At 43.9% G+C, this 13,947-nt stretch overlaps 1 protein-coding gene across 2 annotated transcripts in view; it reads right to left on the reverse strand.

Annotated features, from left to right (window-relative positions):
- mtf1 (metal-regulatory transcription factor 1) overlaps window positions 1-5,461 on the reverse strand; it is a 70,559-nt gene extending 65,098 nt beyond the window's left edge. Inside the window, exons 1-2 of one of the 2 annotated variants that reach the window (XM_043717898.1) lie at window positions 5,334-5,461; window positions 1,896-2,384 (exon numbers count right to left, since the gene is read on the reverse strand). In XM_043717898.1, coding sequence (XP_043573833.1) covers window positions 1,896-2,348 — 453 coding nt within the window. In that variant the 5' untranslated portion in view covers window positions 2,349-2,384; window positions 5,334-5,461. Of the gene's footprint in view, window positions 1-1,895; window positions 2,385-5,092; window positions 5,240-5,333 lie in introns of those variants that run through there. The other variant, XM_043717899.1, reaches the window with a different exon arrangement.
- Window positions 5,462-13,947: the final 8,486 nt, after the last annotated feature.

The raw sequence follows: 13,947 nt of genomic DNA on the forward strand, positions 1-13,947 counted from the left end.
GGCTGGTCCGGGGCCCCTTGGGAGAGGAATCCCGCACGAATATGGGTTTTGTTACATTTGATGTTAACACATTCCGAGCATGTATCTCACTACCCAATTTCTATGTTATCTGCTGGGTTTTTTTCTCTTTCTCTTATTTGAATAATGTAAGAGACTTAAATATACACTCTGGTTAGTTGTAGGTTAGATTAGTAGTTAGTTGAGTTTTGTTTTTTTTCCCTCGGTATTTTTCTTTTGTTAAATTTTGGTTATTATATATTTAAGATTTAATTGTATATCAATGTTTGTACTTGAGAGTTTTGTTTATTTTTGTAAACTTATAAAAATGTTAAATTTCTAATAAAAACATCTATTAAAAAAAGACTGCACAAAACACTATATAGCAAACAACTAACAATCCGCATTCACAACACCAACTAGCCACTAAACACCATGACCAGCTGCGTAGCCTTGCATACAGATGACAGGGACCACAAATTTAACTGGGACAGCACAACAATCATAGGACAAGCTAAACAAAGGACAGCCAGAGAATTCCTAAAAACATGGGACTCATCCACAGCCTCCATCAACAAGAACATGGACCTAGACCCAAAGTACCAGTCACTACAATGAAAAACCAGAACAAGCAACCAGACGCAGCAGAAACGGAATCAAATAAGTTCCGGAACAGATAGCACGGCAGCGCTTCACAGGAGGCTCCAAAGCACTGAAGGTGCCAGCTAGACAGGGGACAAAGCATCTGCAAATCAACTTCCCAACTCTGAACCTATCCACAAGCATGACAACCCTCAGCAAAATTTCACAAAACTAGCCTGTGTTGTGCCAACTGCTTTTTTTTCTAGCAAACGTTTAAAAAATTTCTGAACATTGACAGAAATTCAGTTTAAAAAGTGAATATCCAGTTCAAAACATATTACATACAATATTGAGGTGAGACTAGGATAGCACACTGGCTTCATTAGATAAAGCCACACTTTACTAATATCCTGGAATGTACTAAGCTAAATACTTGCTTGCATTTGTTGCCTTGGTGTAACAAGGATTGGCGCAAGTTCCATTTCAACATAATTAACACTTTTGCAGCATTCCTGACACATGGGGAACAAAGTTTCAAACTGTTGTATATAGTAGAGGCCAGCAGAACAGGCATAATGTAAAACAAAACATATGCAGTGTTCAAGTGGGATCCTACTGGCTCAGCCAAAGACAGAAGGATGAAGAATTTATGCAGGAATTTCCAGAGGACAATAATGTGGCAACCAAATCAGCCTCCAATGGCAGAACTTTGGAAAATGAAAAATGAGGAACAGAAAGGTACACAAAGACAAGAAAATGGATGAGAGACTTAGGTTATAAAAAGGGGAGAGTGGGCAAACATCCCTTCTACCTTAAAAAAATCCCGAGAGAACTGCAGATGCTGTAAATCAAACAAAAACATTGCTGGAAAAGTTTAGCAGGTCTGACAGCACCTGTGAAGAGAAATCAGTGTTAACGGGTCAGATCTGACAACCCTCCCTCAGAACTTATCCAGCAATTTCTGTTTTTGATTCCTTCTAGCTTGCATGGCTACATGCATTTTGCTACTCCAAGGTTCCATGTACAATAGTCGTATCAGTACACCAATGTGACATTGACTTCTGGAACTGAAGTCATTACAGCACATGGACCTCAGAGGTCCACACAGCCAGAAAGAAAATCAGAAGCAACACTGAGTGGGGCAAAACTGTAAAGCAATTTGAAAGGATAATAATCTTGACATCTAGGCATGAGGTTAGTGGACTTGGAGAGGGTGGAAATGGAATTGACAAGTGTACCTTTATACACACACACACATACTGACTGAAATGTTGTCAAAGAACCTGCCAGCCTGCCAAGTTGCTTTGATTCATTACCTCTTTAACCTTTGTTTCTGGACACTCCGACTGCAGAGTGAGTGTCGCGCCTTCTATGTTCCTGGGCATGGGGGTGGATCCTGGATTAATGGTGAACTGAATCTGATCAGGAGAAATGGTGTGATGGACATAACCCTGTGACATTCCATCAGGATCCGATATCAAATAAAAGTTGTCCTCTCCACTTCCAGATAAAAATGACACCAAGTTATTATTGTTTCTGCCTTCATCTTCATCCTCATCCTCTTCTTCTAAGCCAACTGGGTCCTGTTCGATCAGTACAGTTGTCCGGTCATAAACAGTCCCAGAGGAAGGAGTAACCAGGCCATTTCTACCAGAAAATCCCATCTTGTCCTCTCTTGTCACCTCCTCTTCATCATCTTCGGTTTCATAAAACGTAACATTGTTATTCCCAGAGACAAGTTTTCCTTTTTCTGGGTCATTGTCACCCATGTTGTACACAGGATTATGGTAGAACAGTAGAATTTTCTGGAAAGTAGGGAAACACACAGTTAATACAGAAAAAACATGAGTGGAAAATGTTTCACTTAAATGGCACTTTTCAGAATCTCAAGACTAAGTGCAGACACTGCCATAATGTAGGAAATGTAGTAAACATTTTGCTCACATTTAGCTTTTACAAATAGCACACAATAACAATTTTGAGAGAAAATACACTTGTCGTATAAGTCATACGGATGCAGAATGATAATAGCACATGAGGTAGCACATCTGTGTTAGCTTTCTGCAAAGACAAGTCACCAAATGCAACTTCCCCTTGCTGTCTTCCTTTTCAGCATTTTACTGAAGTTTAATAGAACTGATTTAAAAGGGAGCCAGGAGCAATTTTTTCACGCAGAGAGAGTGGTGAGTGTTTGGAATGAGCTGCCAGAGGAAGTCGTCAAGGCTGGTACAATTACAACATTTAAAAGGCATCCAGATGAGTATATGAATACGAAGGGTTGAAGAGGGATAGTTTGAGAGGGATACGGGCCAAGTGCTGATAAATGGGACTAGAATAATTTAGGATATCTGGTTGGCATGGCTGAAGTGGGCCCAAGGGTCTTTTGCATGTTGCACATCTCTGACTCCCTTATTATTGTAGTCAATGCCCCACGTGTTATGCATTTCATTAACTGTTCCATATATGTCCTGCCAGTAAATCCCAGTTTGATTTCCATTACATGCTGAGGCGCACTGGCCTCAATAGATGTACAATAACCTCAATAAACTCAATTACGATGGGAAAAGGCCGATAATAGTTAACTCACCATGTTGGATAGGGAAGGGAAGCCATGACTTACTGTGTGTGCATATTTACACATGGCGCAAGGCAAGAGTTCTGCTGCTTCTAACTAACTGTACGCACCACCCCTCACCCCCAAAATAAAACAAAATTAGTACATCCGAGTAGGACAGGAGTAGAAGACAGTCAGGACAAACAAAGCATCTGTAGACTACACATGCTGAATTTAAGCTCAACAAGAATGCAAGGTAATTTTAAATAATGCATTCCAGATAATTTGTGCACATGATTAGAGTCCAACTTTCATTCCAAGAATGCCAACAAATCAAGTTGCATTCTTTGATAGCTCCTAAACCAAGAATGAAACATTTTTCGAAAGATTTATTAGTTTTGAATATTTGGTACATGAACAATGTACTCCTCGATTTCCTTAGTCTGGGAACATTGATTATTTCCAAGCAAGTGCATAAAATTCCAAACCAAACAGACTGTGATATCATGATTGGTTATGAATGAATTGAACATAAATTCCTTGAAGAAAAATTATACAAATGAGCCAGCATTTAAATGCTTTTAAAAAGTGCCAAAATTGAACTTAGGAAATTATTTAATCATATTTAATTTTCCAAGAGCACATATTACAAATATATTCGATATAAATTATTTAAACATGATAAGTGGTTTAAAATTAAGAACAATTAAATACAAATTTATACTAAACTTGAAGTTTGATCACAAAAACAGTAGTAAGATGCAATGCATTGAGCCTCAGATCATGGAGGCCCCAGATTCCTTTTTTGTGTGCATTCTCAGGACTTGAGGATCACTGATATTAGCTATCACTGAAACTGGCTGGCTAACCTCAGTTTTTTTCAAAGGGCTGGTAACGGCTTATATTCTAGAACAGAGTCTTCTTATTTGCAAGTGTGGTACCAAGATAACAGATTCCTGTGCACAAAGGACATGAAGTAATCAATTTGGCTACAAAAACCAGTCAAGGCTTCATGATGACTGAGTAACTAACTGGTTATGTGCATATTTGCTTCAAATTTGATCTCTTTTAAACTCTCTCTAGATTACTAGTTTAATACCAATTTCACTTAAAATCAGTAGAAGGAAAGAACACAGTGCAACAAGAAACTTCAGTGTCTGTAAGGTATCAACAGGGATGAAGGAAACCATGGCTTGTTGTATTTCATCTTGGATGAAAAGTATGCTTTAAGTGGGTGCTGGGCAGCTCAATTTTAAATTTCTCAACCACATTCTAACTCCATTATGGCTTAGCCCACCGTAAATGCCAGCCATACCACTCTATGTGGTCCCTTATGCATTTCATCACTCCTTTATTATATAATTGGCAGCTCTGCCTTAAGGCCCATGTTCTGGAATTTCACCCTCATGCTCTCCATCCATCTCTCCCAAGGTTGCTCCTTGAAATCTACCTCGCCATCAAAGTTTGTAGTTAGCTGCCTTAATACTCTTCTTCCTTGGCTCAATGCCAACTTTACATTTCGCAACCTTCCTGGAACGTTCTGTGATCTTTAGGCGCTAAAGAAATGCGAGCGAGGGTTATTGTGGCGCAGTGGTAAAATTTCTACCTCTGAGCCAGTAAACTAGCTTCATGCCCCACCTGCTTCCAGATGTGCACAATAACACCTGAGCAGGTTGGTTAAGATATCTATAAATACGAGCATAAACACTATACTAGCAAGTGCCTAGAGACGGTAATAAACCTGGGATCTTAACTGGAAAAGCAGATCGCTTGTGTACGGAGTTACAATGAGAGGTGCCCACAAAAGTTAAACGCATGGGGAAGAGAATTTTTAAAAAACAGTCAATTCCCTCCCTCCAGGAGAAGAGGACGGAGTGAAGTCTCCATGTGGAGGGAGGAAGGGACTCCAGCCCAGGCTGGGGGGGTCTAAGAGGAGGGCAGTCATACCTCTTCTCTTACCTTCTACCGCTCCCTTACAGTATAAGACGAGGCCCAGGAGTTGTCAGAGCCCCCGTTCCCAATTGCCCGGGACCATCCACATTGACAGCCCCGGCCGTTCTCCCGTGGAGGACGAGACCGGTGACTTGCAGCAGGAAGGAGGGTAGAATCGATAAGGAAGACCTGAACCTACCCTCCCCTTTCCTCTCTGTCTTCCCGAGGGTTACTAGGGTCTCTCCCGCTTCCCCCGCCTGCCTTTTACCTGTTTCCTCGGCCCCTCTCACAGCTGCGACTCCTGCAGCCGCCACCATGGCTCTCAACCAGCGCTGCACGCCGGGATTGCGGAGGACCGCGGCCGCGGCGGCGGCGGCGCCGGCCCCGCCCCCTTCCCGATCCGCGCGCGCCCTCAGAATTCACCAGCCCAACGAACGCAAAACCGTCCGGCCTCCTCCTCCTCCTCCCTCCCCCCTCGGCACCCGGGACCGCTATCGAGTGGCCGATCGAATGCATCATGACTGGCGAATTTTGCACAGGATTTCAAAGGCCTCGTTCAGTCCGTTTCCACGGCGACGACCTCCCGGGGGCATGGGGTCGGCGCTGATGTCATCCCAGTGGCACGTGAACCTGGGGCCCCGCCTCCTGCGGTGGAGGGGCGGAGCTTTCCAGAAAGTTCAGGTACCTTCTCCCCAGGACATTACCAGGCTGCTGTGTTTATGATTAATTCAAGAAATCTGCTTTCAGATCCATCTTTAATCCCGTTCCAGATATCAACATATTACCATCTGATATTGTTCCTCTCCAGAATTATGGAAAGGGGTGGTTAGCTCCCCAAGTTGACCATGACATTGATGGAGGAGAAAGTGAGGACTGCAGATGCTGGAGATCAGAGCTTAAAAATGTGTTGCTGGAAAAGTGCAGCAGGTCAGGCAGCATCCAAGGAGCAGGAGAATCGACGTTTCGGGCATAAGTCCTTCTTCAGGAAGCATGACATTGAAGGTCTACCTGGATCCACTCTCACAATAGTTACCTTAATTCCTCGCTCATTGCAATTCTGTCACTGAAAAGGCTCTTTTGTGCAGCACCTTCCAATCCTACAACCACTACCATCTCAAAAGTACACCACATTCTGCAAGTTACCCTCCAACTCACTCAACTGACTTGGAAATATGTGGCTGTCCCTTTGCTGCCGCTGGGTTAAAGTTGTGGAACTCCCTGCCTGTAAGCATTGCGGGCCTACCTCCAGCTCCTGGATTGCATCAGTTCACGTAAGGGGCTTACCGCCACTTCAGGGGCTATTAGGACATGGGCTTAAGTACTGGCCCAAGATTAGAGTGGTGCTGGAAAAGCACAGCAGGTCATGCAGCATCCGAGGAGCAGGAAAATTGATGTTTCGGGCAGAAGCCTCTCGTCAGCTCCTTAGATGCTGCCTGACCTGCTGTGCTTTTCCAGCACCACTCTAATCTCCAGTATCTGCAGTCTTCACTTTCAACTACTTAAATACTGGCCCAGCCCACAAACCCCTCATCCATACCTGAATTTAAAAATCACTATTCTCTCAAGTAAAATCCTAAATGTTGACTTGAAAACTGTTGCCAATGGTTTTACCATAAGATTACAGTAAGATGGCGGCAGATTAGGACACTCCAGTCAGAGCCAGAGTGATTTCTCTGCTGTCATCTCGGATTCTTGGCCTCAGACACTGGCCCCAGCCTCCGACTCCCAACCTCTGAAAGAGGGTCAGCCGCCCGGAGCGGGGACGTCAGCGGCCCAGAGCAGGGAAGCCAGCAGCCTGGGCGGGGATGCCAGCGATCTGTGTGCCCAGAGCAGGACAACAGCGAACCGATGCAGGAGCATTGGTTTGCTGCAGAGAGCCCTTGGAGAGAGACTGTGATGTTTATCTGTTATAGTTATACTGTTTATAGCTGTAATGTAACTTTTTTTTTCATTTTTCTATTTTGTAACTAAGGATTGTACCTAGGTACCTTTATACCTGAGATGGTGCAGTAAGTGGTGACTTAGAAACTTTTCACTGTATTCATTTGAGTGCACATGACAATAAACCTAATTCAGTTCAATCCAATGCAATACGGAATGCCAACACTTCTCCTATTATCCCTCAAAACAAACCATCAAACTATCATATTCTAGTCCATATCTAACCTCATTCTCTCTATTGATGTTTCCTGCACAGCCTCTGACCTCACTGTCTCACAATTGCCTACCTCTACCTCCTTCCTAAGATTGACACGTCAGACATTGGTTCAACTCATTCTTGGTCCACGTAACTGATTTCCTCTGATGTGAACTCTTTTCCACCGTGCCTGAAGTCATTTTCCCCCTCTAATGATGGGGAAAAATTTATTGATTTTGTCCCCAAGTATCTTCTATTCAGTAAAATCATGGCTGCTCCAATTGATTGGACAAAGAGAGTTAGGTCACAGAGCAGCCATGATTTAATAACTTGAATTATCTTAAATTGATATCAGTCTCAGATTTTAAATTAACAGTTGATCTAGCACCATTTGCCATTCACAGGAGAGTAATCCAAATTTCTACCATCCATTCTGTGTGAAAGTGTTGCATAATTTCACTCCTGAAGCGTTTGGCTTTTAGGCTATGTGTCCCAAAGAAAGATGGACTAGCATCCCACCTAGAAAAAAAGTTTGTCTCCACCTACCCTTTCCATTTCCCTCAGAAATGTTTGATGAAATTACCTATGATGGCCATTTAAAAGCTCAAGGATACTGAACATTCCCCTAGAAACAGCCTTGTATGAACACGTCTCAATGAAAACACCATTGCACAGTCATGATCTTTTTCAATAAACTTCTGTATACCAATTCCATGCATTGTTCATACCTAACTGGTCCAATTCAAGCTGCGACTTATAGGTGTTAGCTCAGTTGGCTTGACAGCTGATCTGTGATACGGAGTAATGTTAACAGTATGGGTTCCATTCCTTACATTGGCTGAGGTCACCACGAAAGACTCTCCTTCTCAACCTTGCCCCTTACCTGAGATGTCATGACTCTCAGGTTAAACCTCCACTCATCTCTAATGAGTAAGCAGCCCTATGATCTGGTAAGACTGTGGCGACTTTATATGACTTAGAGTTATAGAGATGTACAGCACGGAAACAGACCCTTTGGTCCACCTCGTCCATGCCAACCAAATATCCTAACCTAATCTAGTCCCAGCACTTGGCCCACATCCCTTTGAACCCTTCCTATTCATATACCCATCCAAAAACCTTTTAAATGCTGTAATTGTACAAGCCTTCACCACTTCCTCTGGCTGCTCATTTTATACACGGACTGCCCTCTCTGTGAAAATGTTGCCCCTTAGGTCCCTTTTATATCTTTCCCCTCTCACCCTAAATCTATGCTCTCTAATTCTCGACTCCCCCATCCCAAGGAAAAGACCTTGTCGATTTATCCTATGCATGTCCCTCATGATTTTATAAACCTCTATAAGGTCATCCCTCAGCCTCCGATGCTCCAGGGAAAACAGCCCCAGCCTGTTCAGCCTCTCCCTATAGCTCAAATCCTCCAACCCTGGCAACATCCTTGTAAATCTTTTCTGAACCCTTTCAAGTTTAACAACATTCCTGTGCTTCTGACAGTTGTTCCGTATAGTCCTACTTCTATAACTTCTGCTTTTTAGTTATGATAACTGGTCTGATGTGAAACTGACATTTGCCCTTGTATTGAGCACGGAACCGACATGTTTATTGATGTAGACAAGTTCTGTCCCTTCTGGATCATTTGGGAATACCTCACGGAACCAAATGTCTATGGTAGCAATTTGTTTTGAGAGGTGAGAACTTCCTTTTAGATTCTTTTTCTACTCTTTTATCATTTTTCTTGAAGTTATCGCTTAGGAATCTCTAACTTTATCTCCTGAAGCTTTCAGTTGCTCCATAAAGAGTCTCTTTCACTCAGGCCCTGACATTTTGATATGTTGGTTTTTCTCTGACTTCCTGTGAAATGCGTGTAGTTTTGGTGTTGTATTTAAGAAAGAATGTCCTGGCATTGAAGGACAGCTCTTAGAAGAATGTTTTCTTTCAACCAAAGCTGATGCAGTGTTCCAATATCAATCTCCATTAGAACTGAAAAACCATTTAACCAGATGTTTATTTTGATTGGGTCTGATTTGGATGTTGCTGAGCAATTTAACTGTTCCAGAAAAGATGTAGGTTAACTTTCCAGAGTATAAACTGTCCTGGATACTGGCCTACAAGTTATCTGAATTTAGGTCTTGTAGGAATCTTCAGCTGTATTGAGTACGCACCTCGGCAGCAACTACAATGGATTGTCAGCCCGGATCCTGAAGAAAATTTTAACTCTTTGTCCAAGGCTTGGCTTAGTTTTGGGGTTTTGCTGTGGGCCAACCTAGAGTCCCTCTGTTCAGGATATATCCTGAGTGTGACTATGCAATGGCCTTTAGTCAAGTGTTGCTCCCCCAGCAGAATCAGCCTGGCGAAGGTGTCCATTTCTGTCGGAATACCCTGCAACGCTTATGCTTCACTTGCCAATTTTTCCCATGATTAAGTCAGTTGTAGGGCCTCATTGAGGTCCAGCTGAGCTCCAGCTAGTAGGCATTTTTGCATTGTTACATCGTTAATCCCACATACCAAACACAAACACAACATGCATCATAACTATCCCTTACCCTGTTCCAATTTACAAACATAATTTCTAACAACATCCAACAGATTGCAATGTAGAATTGAAAGGGTCAGATTGAATTTGTTTTTCCTAAGACAATGTTACAGCAGGCTTAAAAGGTTGGAGACCATAAGTTGACAATTAGCACCAGAGTTGACCCTGAAGATGGTCTTGGTAAAAACAGTCGATCTTCCTTAATTACACCAGGACCATTCCCCACCTCTTCCTCCGCTACATTGTTGACTGCATTGGCGCCACCTCGTGCTCCCGCGGGGAGGTTGAGCAATTCATCAACTTCACCTACACATTCCACCCTGACCTTAAATTTGCCTGGACCATCTCTGACACCTCCCTCCCCTTCCTGGACCTCTCCATCTCCATCAGTGACGACCGCCTTGCCACTGACATTTTCTACAACCCCACCGACTCCCACAGCTACCTGGTTTACACCTCTTCCCACCCTACCTCTTGCAAAAATGCCATCCCGTATTCCCAATTCCTCCGCCTCCGCCGTATCTGCTCCCAGGAGGAGCGGTTCCACCATAGAACACACCAGATGGCCTCCTTCTTTAGAGACCGCAATTTCCCTTCCCACGTGGTTAAAGATGCCCTCCAACGCATCTCATCCTCATCCCGCACCTCCGCCCTCAGACCCAACCCCTCCAACCGCAACAAGGACAGAACGCCCCTGGTGCTCACCTTCCACCCTACCAATGATGAAGGGCTTTTGCCCGAAACGTCGATTTTGCCTGTCCTCGGATGCTGCCTGAATTGCTGTGCTCTTCCAGCACCACTGATCCAGTCTCTCAGCCTATCAATGTGTTAAACCAAAGTCACAGGTTTCTGCCAGTCTGCTTAACCTGGTCAAAAGTTCTGATATGGACTACCCTGGTTCTTAAACTGCCAAGTAAAAATGATAACGACTCAGAATTACAGGAGGCTTGGAGCCGTACTACTCCTTGGATACGTCCGTCAATTCTTGAAAGGTTTTAGTATCTGATGGCTCAGGGAACGTTAGGCTCCTTGTAACAGAAAAAGCTGTGGCTTCATAAGCTGTTAGGAGAATTACCTGTTGCTTTTCGTCAGCCACAGTGCCACTTGCCCAGAAAAAATAACATACCCTTTCCAACATACTGAACCCAGTCGCCAACAGCAGGGTTGAACTAATCAAGCTTCCCAAAGAAAGGCATGATGTACTCAAAGAAGACTATTACAAGCATGTTTCTTAAGGATTGCACTTTACTGTTATTGCCACAGAAACAATTCCACAGAAGCCAGTATTACAATAGCAAGTCACCCTTTACTTACACATGAGCAATCCTTGACACTCATACTGCCTTTTCTGAGTCAGCTATCAGAATATATTTGTCAGCCAGTGCTCTCTGATTGACCAGATTAACAGCCCCCATTAGGGGGCTATGAGGTCCAACTGGCTGACCTCATTACAATCATTATGAGGGTATTAGAAACCTGGTGCCGAGGTGTCTTTTCCATGGAAAGCAGAGTAAATAGCTTTAGGTTTTTTATTTAGACAAAAGAAGCATGAGTGGGTGGAGTCAGGCTCACACAATCCCAGGGTTTTAGTTTTAGAACATAGAACGTTACAGCGCAGTACAGGCCCTTCGGCCCTCGATGTTGCACCGACCTGTGAAATTAATCTGATGCCCATCAAACCTGCACCATTATTATCCATATGTATGTTCAATGCCCATTTAAATGCCCTTAAGTCGGCGAGTCTCTTACTGTTGTAGGCAGGCTGTTCCACAGTCCTGCTACTCTCTGATACCCCTGATATCTGTCCTAAATCTATCACCCCTTGATTTAAAGCTATGTCCCCTTATGTTAGCCTTCACCTGCTAAACCTGCTAAAAACCAGGCGTGAAGCCTTCAGACCAGACCTACTCAAATATAAGGAATCCAAGTCTGACCTTCTCAGAGCCATTAAGACAGTCAAGGACCAATACCGATCCAAACGAGAGACCCAGACAGACACCTGGCGACAATGGGAAGGACTGAATGACATCACAGGTTCTAAAAAGAAACAGTGCAAGATAGCAGACGATGGCTTTGAGCAGACTTTCGGTGGAGAGTTAACACCTATTCCGACAAGTCTTGACACACCTATCCCAACAGTGACTGCATCAGAGGTCGGATCAGTTTTCCTTCGTGTGATTCCAAGGAAAGTGATTGGACCTGACGGAGTACCAGACCGTGCACTCAGAGCATGTGCAGATCAACTGGCAGAGGTCTTCTCGGATATCATCAACCTCTCCCTGCGGCAGGCCACTGTCCCTGCCTGTTTCAAAAGGGCCAACATCATCCCTGTGCCTAAGAAGGCTCATGCAGCATGTCTCAATGACTACTGCCCAGTGACCCTAACTTCAGTGGTCAGGAAGTGCTTTGAAAGGCTGGTCATGGCATTAATCAACTCCAGCCTCCCCACTACTTTTGACCCACTCCAATTTGCCTAGTGGACCAACAGATCCACATCAGATGCCATACACTTGCCCTTCACTTCTCCCTAGAATATCTTGACACCAAGAACAGCTATGTAAGAATCCTACTCATTGACTACAGTTCAGCCTTCAATACTATTATCCCCTCGAGACTGATTACTAAATTTAATGATCTGTAACTGGATCCTCAATTTCCTGACCCACAGGCCACAACCAGTGAAGATTGCAGACTATATTTCATCCTCACTAACACTCAACACTGGAGCCCCCCCAGGGCTGCATACTCAACCCCCTACTGTACTCACTGTAAACCCATCAGTGCGTTGCCAAATACCAGACTAATGCCATTACAAGTTCGTAGTTGGTCAAATCTCAGATGGCGACAAAACAGACTACAGACGGGAGGTGGAAGACCTGGAAAATTGTGCACCAAGAACAACCTAGCTCTCAATACCAGCAAAACCAAGGAATTCATTATTGACTTTTGGCGAGATGTTACTCATGCCCCCCTACACATTAACAGCATAGACATGGAACCAGTGGAGAGTGTCAAGCTCCTGGGAGTGGTCATCCACAACAAGCTTTCTTGGACTCTTCATGTGGACGCACTGGTTACAAAGGCCCAACAACATCTCTTCTTCTCAGGCAGCTGAAGAAATTTGGCATGATGGCGAATACCCTTGCCAACTTTTATAGGTGCACCATCAAGAGTATTCTGTCTGGATGTATGACTACCTGGTATGGCAACTGTACCATTCAAGATCGGAGACGGTTACAGAGAGTGGTGAACTCAGCTTGGACAATCACAAAGGCCAACCTCCCATCTATAGAATCCAACTACCAGGCCCGCTGTCAAGGAAAGGCCGCCAGCATTCTCAAAGATCCATCGCACCCTGGCAAAGTTTTTCTATAACCTCTACCGTCGGGGAGAAAGTACAGAAGCCTGAACACACACACCAGCCAGTTTCAAAACAGTTTCTACCCTGATGTTGTTAGAATACTGAATGGACTCACAAACTCTTAACATTCACCTGTACCTTGTTTTTGATTTTGCCACTGTTTACCTGTTATTTACTATCTATGCTACTTAACTCTGTGATCTGCCTGTATTGCTCACAAGACAAAGCTTTTCAATGTGCCACGGTACACGTGACAATAAATTCAATTAATTCTTTCAATTCAATTCACCATTCGAGGAAAAAGGGTCTCACTGTCCACCCTATCTAACCCTCTAATCATCTCATACGTCTCAATTAAGTCACCTCTCAACCTTCTCTCAAATGAAAACAGCCTCAGTTCCCTCAGCCTTTCCTCATAAGACCTTCCTTCCATACTAGGCAACATCCCAGTAAATCTCCTCTGAACCCTTTCCAAAGCTTCCACATCTTTCCTATAATGTTGTGACCAAGACTGTACACAATACTCTAGGTGCGGCCTTACTAGTGTCTTGTACTGCTGAAGCATGAACACGTGGCTCTGAATCTCAATTCCCTCTATCAATAAACGCCGACACACCATGGGCCTTGTTAACAACCCTATCAGGAGAAAGTGAGGTCTGCAGATGCTGGAGATCAAAGTTGAAACTTTATTGCTGGAACAGCACAGCAGGTCAGGCAGCATCCAGGGAACAGGAGATTCGAAGTTTCGGGCACAGGCCCTTCTTCAGGAATGAGCAGAGAGTGTTCAGCAGGAGAAGATAAAAGTTGGGAGGAGGGACTTGGAGGAGGGGCGTTGGAAATATGATAGGTGGAAA

The sequence above is a fragment of the Chiloscyllium plagiosum genome, chromosome 27 (genome assembly GCF_004010195.1).
Source record: "Chiloscyllium plagiosum isolate BGI_BamShark_2017 chromosome 27, ASM401019v2, whole genome shotgun sequence".
Taxonomy (NCBI): domain Eukaryota; kingdom Metazoa; phylum Chordata; class Chondrichthyes; order Orectolobiformes; family Hemiscylliidae; genus Chiloscyllium; species Chiloscyllium plagiosum.